Raw genomic sequence first — 12,589 nt, forward strand, 5'->3', positions numbered from 1 at the left:
TAATTCTAAAAATTTGAGGAGAATGGGTATGGGGGACCAGACGTGTTTTCGGAGTTGCATTGCTTGGTTCCATTAGATCTGTGTAGTTTTCTGATCGGCTGGGTGGATGGCAGCCTTTCAGTTCATCATCAGTAGTTCAAACGGATCTTAAACCAGTAGAGGACTGGAGTTAAACCAGATTTGGAGCCTCACAACGGAACTTCTTGGGCTTGAGTATCTAATTTTGCTTTTTGATTTCCTTGATCATTTCTTCCAGGTTGCGGAACATCCGTTACGGCTTCAATACTATCCTCGTGATCCTGATCTGGCGTATTTTTATTGCGAGATCACAAATGGCGCGAAACATCTGGTACTTCGTGGTTAGTCTGTGTTATAAGTTTCTGTCCTACTTCCGAGCATCCAGCACTATGAGATACTGAAGAAGAGAATTTAGCATTAGGACATCTATGCATTTAGTGGTCTAACTGCACAAAACCTGTAAACTGTACTTAGTCATCTCATGTTTTGTCAAGACATTAAACCATCTTAGATCTGAGGTGTGAAGTAAATTACAGTACAATTTATGTAACATAGAAATGTGTATTCTCATGAAAACCTAAAAGATTTTAACAGGTGGATTGCCTGAATTAGCCAAGAATCTGGTGAAAATTCCAAAGCCACGGTTTAACATTCGACCTGGGTTACAAAAACAAAAAAAGAAACGAAAAAAGAAAAGAAAGCAAGTAAGGACCACTGACCAGTTTAACTGTGCAATCCTGGAACACGTTAACGAGAATCCATTTTAACATAGTGAATTTTTAAGTGTCGTTTTCCGTGCTGTGGGAACGCTCGATTGGACACAAATATTGGTTTCATTGGGTGTCCTAATGTTTTGATTCCTTCCTAAATGGACAAAAGGGTTTTAGTCTGGTTAAAATTCTGTCTGAACTGATGGTGCCCTTTTTTTTTTCCTCCTATAAGCTACCGTCGGTTCTCAAACACGATTACCCTTTTTCTCATTTTCTCCATTTTCCTTTGTCCAGTGAAAGATGTGTTGTAAATCACTTCCTCGTTTCAATTGTGCCTTTGTAATTGAAAGGCTGCTTAATCTATTCCAAATGCACTATTGGACTTCAGTGGATTTCAGAACCCAGGCCTCTTGTTGGGTTTTCCTCGTTTTTAAAAAAAGAACTAGTAAAATGAACTTAACTGAGGAGTTTTAACATTAGAATAAATAGGGACGCCAGCTGTTAAGCTTTCTCTTTTTCAAAAGATCATGCAATTAGAACCAACCCTGAGGGGAGTGATTTATCTTTTGAAGCATATGAGGATTTCTTGAGAAACGTCACTGGAACTGTCCCCACGTCTTTGGCATCCCCCTTTATAAAAAACAAACATAAAACTCGAGTCCCAGAATCTTTAAAGGCCACTGTTTCCAACAACAGCTGAAGTGTGCATTTAACAAAAGAAGACCGTATTTGCACACAGTAATACCGTCTTCAAAACAAAAAAAAAAATCCAGCATGTAAGCACATAACTAATTATAAAACTGACTCTCTTCAAGAAAAGTGACTAATGCTTCAAAAATGATGTGTATTAAATCAAATAAAGGTCTTTATTAATATTCATTATTAGTAGCAAGCTGTTGACTGAATTTGAAGATCCTGCCTAATTTCTTCTGCATGTGACTTTAGCTTTAGGAAAAAAATGCAAAGGTAATACATACTAGTGGAAAGGAAAAGGTGGTTATATTTTTAATGACCCTTATGAATTCCCGTAAATATCCCTCCAATTTTGCATCGTATGGTTTTAGCATTCCATCTTATTTAACAGACGGTCCTCCGTAACCCTGATGAAAGTGTTTTGAATTAAAATGATCAAGTTGTATGTACTGTACTTAAATCATCAGCAGCGTGTCTTTAAACATATCTACAGAGGAAATTTGCCATAGAAAAGATGACGTGAAACTAGGTACACTTGGATATTTTCTTTGTCAGTTCATATACTCTGTGTATAAAAAGCTTATTTTGTTATTGTTGTGAAAAGGATCTATAATGGAAAACACCTTTCTGGAGGTGTAGAGCTCATTTGGGGGGGGGGAAAAACCGCTTCTGAATCGAAGCTAAACTTTCTGTAGTAAGGACTATAACCATGTTACACTCCTTTTAAGACACCCTGCGTATATTCTTGGAAATGTTGCTCTAAATTCTCTGGTCCAGGACCACAGCCTCAACTGGGTGTGCGAGACCATTGGATGCTGGCTAAAAATGGAATAAATGATTGATGGCTCCTTTTGATTTTTTTTTTTTGAAGCGCTCCACGCAGTTAATGTTCCTACTCTGAGGCTATAAACAGCCTCCCCAAATACCCTCCTGAATTGGATTGGGAATAAACTAACTGTGGCTGAAATGTAGACTGCAGAACGTGCCTAGAACCAGGTGGCCTATCGTGTTTCCAACTTGCGTGAGAATTTGCAGGGAGATTCTACTGTTGTATGGTACTCTCCCAAGCGCTCAGTGCAGTGCTCTGCACACAGTAAGCACTCAGTAAATTTGATTGATCGGCAGGACTGTGAAATGTATCGAAGAGTGTACGCGCACCGTGTGTGTATGTTGGTGTTGAGTGACTACATTATTCTCCACGTAGCCGCAATTTTTTAAAAAAACTTTTTTTTCCAAAAACTCCCCAATTCCTTTATTGTGCAGCCAGGAGGATATACTGAAGTCACCAAACTCATTTCTCTCATTCAGAATGCCGCTCCGTAGAGAAAGCTATCGAGTAAATTAGTCATGCGCACGTACATCATTGTGAAACCTAAAGACCGTTACTCTTTCAACCTCGTAAACTTTTGACACCTTCAGATCTGACCTGAACCTTCATAAAGGTTTTGGAAACTCCAGCCCTCTGTACTGTGATGCTGGTTGGAGGTGGACTTGGGTTTTCACGTTAATTTCTCCCCGAACCTGAGCGCCTGGGATTCCTACCGCGGCCGGTTAGGGCAAAGCGCCCCATTCGAGAAATCGTCTGTTTCATGTGAGCGGGTCGACCCCGTCATTCGGTTTCAAGCCAGGGTTCCTGTGATAGCGGTGATTGCAGGTGTTCTTGTTTGGAACGTTCTCAGTGTCACTGTAACCTGCCAGATTAGTTGGGACCCAGCGACGCTGCTCAGTCCTATAACTCCTAAAAGAAAGCACACACCTTATCTGCTGAGTAGGAATGCTATTTTGGAATAAACAGCCATTGAACATGTATGCTAAAGCTCGGGACCAGGGAAATGTGCATTCATCATTCTGTGTCCTTACACCTTTCCCCTTGCGCTCCCCTGTTTCAGGAACCATTCTTCTCAAAGCAAAATGGAACTCGTCATTTTTTCTAAGATTTAAATAGAAGCGTTTATTGGGTGCCTTTGTTTGTAAACCAAAAATAATAAATGAATCCCTAGAACTGTTGTTGTAGTTTTCTTTTAAGAGCTTTCCGTTTTCCAGGGTCAGTGTTTATGTTGAGAGGATCCTCCGCTCCCTGGGTTCTCTCCTCCTTCCCAGTTTTCGGTTTGAGGAATTTTCACTTCCTTTCCTATAAAAATCCGCCTTTGCCTGAGGTGGATGAATGCTGAACTTCACCTCTTCTCTCTCTGTCTGCCCCCTCTCCTTTCCTGTCTCCTTGTAATTCTGCCCAACCCCGCACTGTTCCCTGGATTTTTCTGTTCTAAATCTGTCTCTGTTTTAACCTGTCTCTCCTCCCCTTCCCTTCTCCTCTTTCTTTGTCCTTCCTCCTCCTCCTCCCCTCTCCTCCCTTCCTAGTGTGTGTCCTCATTTCCCTTCTGAGTCTCCTTTTCCTCAGCTGCACTGTCTCTGCCTGACTTTCTGAGAGTCACTACCAGCTCCAGTTATGTTAGCTGCAATGCACCTCCTCACCCGCCCCCGCTCTCGGTTTGTCGTTTTCAGCTTCTTCCGCTCTCCCCCGCCCTTCCTGAAAGGCAGACTGACAGGAACTTGGACTGCCACCCGGGCCCCTTTAGGGAAGGCCGATGACCATCATCCAGTCATGGGGTCATTATGGTCAGCCTCCATCTCCTTTGGTTTTGAAGGGATCTGGGGAGGTTGAGCTGCAGGGGTTTGGAGAGTTGGTGACTGTCTCAGTTCACCTTGCCCTTTGGGGCTGCACCTCTGTCCCCGTCCCCAGTCCCTGGGTCATCCAATCAGCGTGTTTGAAGCCAATCAGCTGTTGGCCCGGGCTACCGCCCCAAGCTTGCTTTCAAATTAAAACTGGGCCACTGTGGCCCTGGGTCTGCTTAACTTTCTGCCTATTTTGGTTAAGAACAGTTCCCCGGACCACCTGCGGTCCAAGGCAGGGAATGTGTCTGTTGTTATGTTGTACTCTCCTAAGCACTCAGTACAGTGCTCTGCACATGGTAAGCGCCCTCAATAAATATTGACTGACTTGTGAGCTCCCCAAGGGGCTGGCCTTTCCTTAAGGGGGAGGGGTCCCTTGAGCTGAGCTCTTTAAGGATTCACATTTGCCCAATCAATCAGTGGCATTTATTGAGGGCTTACTGTGTGCAGAGCACTGTCCTAAGCACTTGGGAGAGGACAATCCAACAGAATTAACAAGACACATTCTCTGCCCACAGTGAACTTACAGTCTCAGCCCAGTCAGGACATTTCACTATGGGCTAGAAGGAGACTGTCAGTCAAGTGTAGATAAGCTTATTGTGGGCAGGGATGTCAACCAACTCCATTGTGCTGAACTAAGCGCTTGGGAGAGTATAATAGAGCCGAGTTAGCAGACTTGTTCAGAAAGCTTCCTTCCGTTCAGGTATTCCTTTTGTAAAGAAATAAGTTCACTTAAAGCAGGGGTCAACTCACTGGACAGGTCCATCTGCCTGCCCTCTCTAACCTGGTTCGACCAGCCATCAGGGACTCTACCTCCATGTGGAGGTACTTGGTCATTTTGTCCCGAGCAGGCTGACTTCACTCACCTTCACAAGGAACGTTGACATTTGAAGATGAGACCCATCCTAATTCTGCATGGTAACTCCCTTCCAAATCCCTCTGCAAGGTTCAATCAATCAAGGTATTGATTTGCTTCTCCCACCCCAGTGCTTAGTACAGTGCCTGTCACATAGCACTTAAGAAATACCACAGTTATTATTATCAAGTGCTTACTGTGGGCCGAGTACTGTGCTAAGTGCTTGGCAGAGTACAATATAATGGAGTTATACATTATTATAATACATGTTCCCACTCCCAATGAGTTCATACATCTTCCACCTAATATTCAATGCTGAAATCATGCACTATCAATCAGTAGTATTTATTGAGTGCTTACAGGGCAGGGGCCGTTTTTAGCTGCTCCCGTGCCTTCCAGGGATTGAATTTCTGCCTTAATCTTTTTGAGGGGAAAGGGGAAGGAAGGGTCTGCCACAAAAGTGGAGATAGAACGATTGTCCACCCCCATCAGTTTCAGCATCAGAAGTACCAGTAAGTCCATTTTTCCAAAAGAGGGAAATCATAGGAACAATGATGGTATTCGTTAAGTCCTTATTACACTGTTCCAAACACTGGGGTAGGCACAAGGTAATCAGGTTGTTTCACGTGGGGCTCACAGTCTTAATCCCAATTTTACAGATGAGGAAACAGCCACAGAGAAGTGAAGTGACTTGTCCAAAGTCACACAGCTGACAAGTGGTGAAGCTGGAATTTGAACCCACGACCTCCGACTTAAGCCTATGCTCTTTCCACTAAGCCAGCCTCAAATAATAATAATGATGGCATTTGTTACATGCATACTATGTGCCAAGCACTGTTTTAAGTGCTGGGATAGAAACAAGGTAATCAGGTTGTCCCACATGAAACTCACAGCCTTAATCCCCATTTTACAGATGAGCTAATTGAGGTGCAGAGAAATTAAGTGACTTACCCAAAGTCACACAGCAGTTATAGTGGCAGAGTAGGAATTAGAACCCCTGACCTCTGACTCCCAAGCCTGTGATCTTTCCACTAAACCACACTGAGGAGCTGGAAGGAACTGAAGCTACTTGGGCATTCAACATTTTTGACATTTCATGAGGAGATTGTCACCCCAAGGTGAATTGGGGACCGCCTATCCCCATTTGGTCTCCCAGGGTCTCCAGAGGAGCAGCATAGCCTAGTGGACAGAGCACGGGCCTGGGGATTAGAAGATCTGGCTTTTCATCCTGGCCTCCGGCATGTCGGCTCTGTGACCTTGTTGTGTATGTATTATTTATTACCCTATTAATAGGGTGTATATCTCCTTGATTCTATTTATCTTGATGATGTTGTCTTGTTTTATTCTGTTTTGTTTTGTTATTCTGTTTTGCTTTGCTTTGCTGTCTCCCCGATTTAGACTGTGAGCCCATTATTGGGCAGGGATTGTCTCTATCTGTTGCCAAATTGTACATTCCAAGCACTTAGTACAGTGCTCTGCACAAAGTAAGCACTCAATAAATACTATTGAGTGAATGAATGAATGAAGTCATTTTACTTTTCTGTGCCTCAGTTCCCACATCTATAAGATAGGGATTCAATACCTCTTCCCCTTCCTACTTAGAATTGTGAGGACCATGAAGGACAGGGAGTATGTCCCACCTGATTATCCTGTATCTTCCCCAGTGCTTAAAACCGTGCTTGGAACATAGTATAATGGCACTTAAGTGCTTACTGTGCCAAGCACTGTTCTAAGCACTGGGGTAGATACAAGTTAATCCAATTGGACACCGCCTCTGTCCCACATGGGGCTCACACTCTTATTTTCCAGAGGAGGGAATTGAGGCCCAGAGAAGTGAAGTTACTTGCCCATGTGCCCACAACAGACTTGTGGTGGAGCCAGAATTAGACCTCAGGTCTTTTAGACTCCCAGGTCACGCTAAACCATGCTCCTTCTCTAATTACAGTTCTTATTCATAGATCTGCCAGCCTCCACGGCTGTTATTCATTCATTCGATCATATTTATTTAGCACTTACAATGTGCAAAGCATGGTATTAAGCACTTACTAAGCTGTTACTATTATCAATCAATTGTTTTTATTGCGTGCTTACTATGTCCACAGTACTATATTAAGCGCTTGGGAGAGTATCATCTGAAATATCCTATGTTAGCAGGCACCAGACACTGGGCAGAACACAGACCAGCCCAATTTCTGCCCAAGGAGCCTGCAGGTCTTGGACTGAAAGCTGCTCGTGGGAATAGAGCATCATTTATTAATAGTACATCTGAGGAGACTTGGAAAGCTATGCCGAGTTGTTCCAGGTAATACCTAGGTGAGAGACCTTTTAATCTCAGGAGCTGCCCATCCATTTCCTTTCATACCGGGGGCTTCTTGCAAACTGCATCTTCAAGAACTGTCTGATGGTAAGCAGTGTGGCTTAGTGGAAAGAATCCAGTCCTAGGAGTCAGAGGACCTAGGTTCGAATGTCGCTTCTGCCAATTTCCTGCTGCGTGACCTTGGGCAAGTAATTTAATTATGTGTCAGTTTCCTCATCTGTCAAATTTGGATTCAATGCCTGTCCTCTCTCCAACTTTCACTCTGAACCGTCTGTGGGACAGGGACTGTTTTCATATGTGATTAATAGTATCTACCCCAGTGTTTAGACCAGGGCTTGATACATAGTAGCCACCTAACAAATACCATCGTTATCATCAGCATTGTTTTAACATTCTGGACCGTAAAATGGTTAAAAGCTAAAACACCAACTGTATTCCTATTTTCATGGAACAATGGCCGATATTTCACTTTCAGTTTATTTGAGCCAACTAACATTTCCCAACTGGTTCCATTTCACAGCCTGAAAACTTGAATTAAAAAATAAAAAGTAAAACACAATAAGCTCTCCCTGTATGAATTTGAGTCCATTTACATTTATCATTGGTATTATTTGAACACTTCCTATGTACTTAACAGTGTACTAAGCACATGGGAGAGAACGACAGAGTCAGCAGACACGTTCCCTGCCCAAAAAGAGCTTACAGTCTAGAGGGAAAAAAAGAAATGGCTGGCAACAGTTCATTTGACCCACAGGGCTCGTAGTCTGGAGCTCATTCTTCTAGTGAAGATCAAAATTTCTCCCAGGAAGAACAAATAATAAAAATAATAACGATGATGGTATTTGTTAAATGCTTACTATGTGCCAAGCAGTGTTCTAAGCATTGGGGTAGATATAAGGTAATCAGGTTGTCCTACGTAGGGCTCCCAGTCTTAATCCCCATTTTACAGATGAGGTAACTGAAGCCCAGAGAAGTTGTGACTTGCCCAAAGTCACACAGCTGACAAGTGGCGGAGCCAGAATTAGAACCCACAGCCTCTGACTCCAAGATACTGACTGTTCGCCTCAGGAGTCAGTGAGATTGCCACAATCCAGAAGCAGCCTGACCCAGTGGATAGAGCCTGGGCCTGGGAATCAGAAGGACCTGGGTTCTGATCCCAGCTCTGCCACTTGTCTGCTGGCTGACCTTTGGCAAGTCATTTCACTTCTCTATGCTTCAGTTACTTCATCTGTAAAATGGGGGTGAAGACTGTGAGCCCCATGTGGGACAAGGACAGTAGTACCTTGTATCTACTCCAGTGCTTAGAGCATGCTTGGTACATAGTAAGTGCTTAACAAATACCATTATTATTAGTAGTAGTAGTAGAATAATAATCTTAGAATTCCTTTACCTTCTCCCCGATTTCTGGCCCATGCAACTAAAGGAACAGCAAATAAATAAATATAGCAATGACATCTAAGAAGGGCTCACTATGTGCCAAGCATTCATTTATTCAATCAAATTTATTAAGCACTTATTGTGTGCAGAGCACTGTACTAAGCACTTGGGAAAGTACAATATGATAATAATCAGTGGCATTCCCTGCCCACAACGAGATCACAGTCTAGATGGGGCGGGGAGACAGCAATACAAATAAATAAAATTACAGGTATGTACATAAGTGCTGTAGGGCTGGGAGAGGGGGGAAGAGCGAAGGGAGTAAGTCAAGGTGACACAAAAAGGAGTGGGAGATGAGGAAAAGTGGGGTGTGGTCTGGGGAGGCGTCTTGGAGATATGCTTTCATTAAGGCTTTGAAGAGAGGGAGAGTAATTGTCTGTCGGATTTGAGGAGGGAGGGTGTTCCAGGCCAGAGGCAGGACGTGGGCCAGGGAGCACGAGCGGGATGGAGGCACCGCGAGAAGGTTCGCGCTAGAGGACCGAAGTGTATGAGCCGGGTTGTAGGAGAGAAGCAAGGTGAGTTTGGAGGGGTCAAAGTGGTGGTCTGTTTTAAGCCAATGATGAGCTTTCGTTTGACACGGAACGTGGATGGGCAACCACTGGAGTGTTTTGAGGAGGGGTGTGGCATGTCCTGAAAGTTTCTGTTGAAAGATGATCTGGGCAGCGGAAGTGTGGACTGGAGTGGGGAAAGACAGGAGGCTGGGAGGTCAGCAAGGAGGCTGATGCAAGTAATCTAAGCAGAATGGGGAGTGATCATAGTAACGTGATAGCAGTTTGAATACGAGGATAGGGAGGATTTTAGCGATGTTGTGAAGGTGGGACTGAAAGACAGGCAATTACTCTCCCCCAATTCAAAGTTGTTTGAAGGCACATCTTCACCAAGAGGCCTTCCCTGACATATTCTTCTTTTCCTTTTTTTCCCACTCCCTTGTGCCCCATTCTGACTTGCTCCCTTTATTCATCCCCACTCCCCACCCCACAGCACTTATGTACATATCTCTCATTTATTTATATTAATGACTCTCTCTCTCCCCCTAGACTGTAAGCTCACTGTGGGTAGGAAATGCATCTGTTCCATTGTTTTAATCGTACTCTCCCAGGTGCTTAGTACAGTGCTCTAACACACAGGAAGTGCTCAAATAAATATGACTGAGAGTTCCTGGGAAGTGTAGCATCTGTACGGGCGAAATGGATGAAAGCTTCTGAACCAGCGGCACATCAACGGAGTGGTTTCTCTGAGGAGAAAAAGGGTTGTTTTTTTTTTATTAAAGTGGAGCATAGCAGTTAAGACTAAATAGTTTAACATCTCTAATAGTCCTTGTTGTATTGGTTAGGTGCTTACTATGCACCAAGCACTGAATTGAGCACTAGGGTGCATTCAATTTAAAGTATATGGGATAGCGGTCCTGTAGGCTTCACGATAAATTATTGTGTTCTAGTGGAAAGAGCATGGACCTGGCAGTCAGAGGACCTGAGTTCTAAACTCACCTCTATCACTTGCCTGCTGAGTGACCTGGGACAAATTACTTAAACTTCTCTGTGTCTCAGTTTCCTCGTCTGTAAAATGGGGATTAAATCCTACTCCTCCTAGTTAGACTGTGAGCCCCAAGTGGGACAGGAACTGTGTCCAAAGCGGTTACCTCGTGTCTACTCCAGCATTTAGAACGGTGCTTAACGAGTACCATAAAAAAATAAAAACCTGTCCCATGTAAGGCTCACAGTCTAAAGGGGAGGGAGAGCAGATATCTTCTCCCTGTTTTATAGATGAGGGAACTGAGTCCCAGAGAAGTGAAGGCGACTTGCCCAAGATGACCCAGCAGACTGGTGTCGCAGAGACTAAAGCCCAGGTCTCCTGATTCCCAGCCCGTTTCTCTTTCCACTAGGCCATTCTCTGTTGGACCTTTCTCTGTTGGACCATATTGGACCTTTCTGAACAAAATCCTTCTTTTAATATTCCAGAGTAGGCCTTTGGGATTTGAAATACTGAATTCACGGCAGGTTTTCAAGACAAAGGACACCATGTCCAACCGCCAGGTTTGCTAAATTCCTGTAAGCAGAAATCCAAGATGCTGAAGGTGTGGTGTTTCATGCTTGTCTGTTGGTTTCAGCAACACTCCATTTTTGACTTGCAGTGGCTTCCTTTCAAGACTTGATTGAGCCTGCTTGTAAGATTCCTCCATTTGAACCTTTCAGGAAGGAGCAGGGGTTTTGACTGCAGTTACTGCCCCCCACTAGGATTTGAAAAGAGGGAACATCAATCCTTTTAGTTCCAAATTCTTTTTGGCCATTTTCTTTCTGAAAACTAGATCTTGAACCCATCGCTGAGTACAGTGCTCTGCACAAAGTAAGCCTCATGCAAATATGATTGATTGAATAGGGGGTTTCTGCAAAGAGCCATGGAGATTGCTTCCTCCGTTGACGGAGGAGGTGAAAAATGCACATGGTAAATGTTCAGAAAATGCCACAGTCTCTGCCCAAGGCAACGGGCGACTTGGTTGGGGAGAATTCAGTGGGGAGGGAGAAAGGAGAGGTTTAAAGAACCTCCTGTTCCCACTAAATGGCGGCAGGTTTTTTTTATGGTATGTAAGTGCTTACTCTGTTGTCAGGCGTTGTACTAAGCACTGGGGAAGATATAAGCTGATGAGGGTTGAACCAGTCCATGTCTGACATGGGGCTCCTAATCTTCATCCCATTTTACAGATGAGGGAACTGTGGCCCCAGAGAAGTGGAATAACTGGTCCAAGGTCACTCACCAGACAAGTGGCGGAGCCGGGATCGGAACCCAGGTCCTTCCGACTCCTAGGCCTGTGACCTATCCCCTAGGCCACACCGCCTCCCTGGCGAGCCGCAACATTTGCAGAGCAGAAACAACAATAACAGCAACAACAGAAAAACCAAACAGGTGAGTACAGGTGGCTCCCACTGGCTGCTGGGGAGTCTGGGAGCTTTGTCTTCCGACTTCTGTCAGGGGAGCAGCCGAGATGACGCCGGCTCTCGCCCCGGGCCTCGAGCTCTGGGCGGGAGGCCAGGAACAGCAAGCCGGGGCCGGCGAGGAGCTATGTTCGGGGAAACAGCGGGAGGACCGCAACGGGACACAGTGTCCTCTGGATGAAAGGAAACATTCAGCTTCCAAGCGAATTGTTCTTGGACTCAGGGTGCGGTGTGGGGAGGAACCTTTGGAACATAAAAGAAACTCTCCCCTCAGAGGAGAACCGGATAAGGTCAGCACCGGTTGGTCGAGAGAGGCCTCGGCGGGATTCGGATAAGGCTGTTGTATTCTGAAAAAAGCCTCTGGCTCTTTGGAGAGGAATAGATGGATATCTGAGGGACCTAGAAGAAAAGCCTACTGTGTTACCTTTGGGCATTTTATTTAACTCCTCTGGGCCTCAGTTACCTCATCTGTAAATTGGGGATTGAATCCTACTCCCTTCTAAGATTGTGAGTCCCGTGTGGGACAGGAACCGTGGCCTACCCAATCAATCTCCATTCATTCATTCATTCATATTAAGGTCTTGGGAGAGTACACTATAATAATAGACCCATTCCACACCCCATAACAGGCTTACAGTCTTGCATCTACTCCAGCGCTTAGTACAGTGTTTGGTTCTAAATAAATGCTTTAGTCTACCAACTCTCTTCTATTGTACTTTCCCAAGCCCTTAGTATAGTGTTCTGCACACAGTAAGCACTCTATAAAAGTGAATGAATGATTGATTGGTTGACTGATAAATGAAATAATGAATGTGAACACTTTGGGCACTTAATACAATGCTCTGCCCAAAATAAGAATGGAATTATAGACAGTCCCTGTCCACAGGAGCTCCCAGACTGGGAAGGATGACAAAAAGAGGAGAAAACGCAAGGACTGAACCTAAAATAGCCAGGTTGC

General features: G+C 44.4%; 2 protein-coding genes across 5 annotated transcripts in view; both read left to right on the plus strand.

Annotated features, from left to right (window-relative positions):
• FAR1 (fatty acyl-CoA reductase 1) overlaps positions 1-3,423 on the plus strand; it is an 81,486-nt gene extending 78,063 nt beyond the window's left edge. For all 4 annotated transcript variants that reach the window (XM_029059972.1, XM_029059973.1, XM_029059974.2 and 1 more), the window contains one exon: positions 257-3,423. In XM_029059972.1, coding sequence (XP_028915805.1) covers positions 257-419 — 163 coding nt within the window. In that variant the 3' untranslated portion in view covers positions 420-3,423. The remainder of the gene's footprint in view (positions 1-256) is intronic.
• An 8,258-nt stretch (positions 3,424-11,681) lies between these two features.
• OVCH2 (ovochymase 2) overlaps positions 11,682-12,589 on the plus strand; it is a 70,395-nt gene continuing 69,487 nt past the window's right edge. The window contains exon 1 of the mRNA XM_039911316.1: positions 11,682-11,931. Coding sequence (XP_039767250.1) covers positions 11,682-11,931 — 250 coding nt within the window. The remainder of the gene's footprint in view (positions 11,932-12,589) is intronic.

The sequence above is a fragment of the Ornithorhynchus anatinus genome, chromosome 3 (assembly GCF_004115215.2).
Source record: "Ornithorhynchus anatinus isolate Pmale09 chromosome 3, mOrnAna1.pri.v4, whole genome shotgun sequence".
Taxonomy (NCBI): Eukaryota; Metazoa; Chordata; class Mammalia; order Monotremata; family Ornithorhynchidae; genus Ornithorhynchus; species Ornithorhynchus anatinus.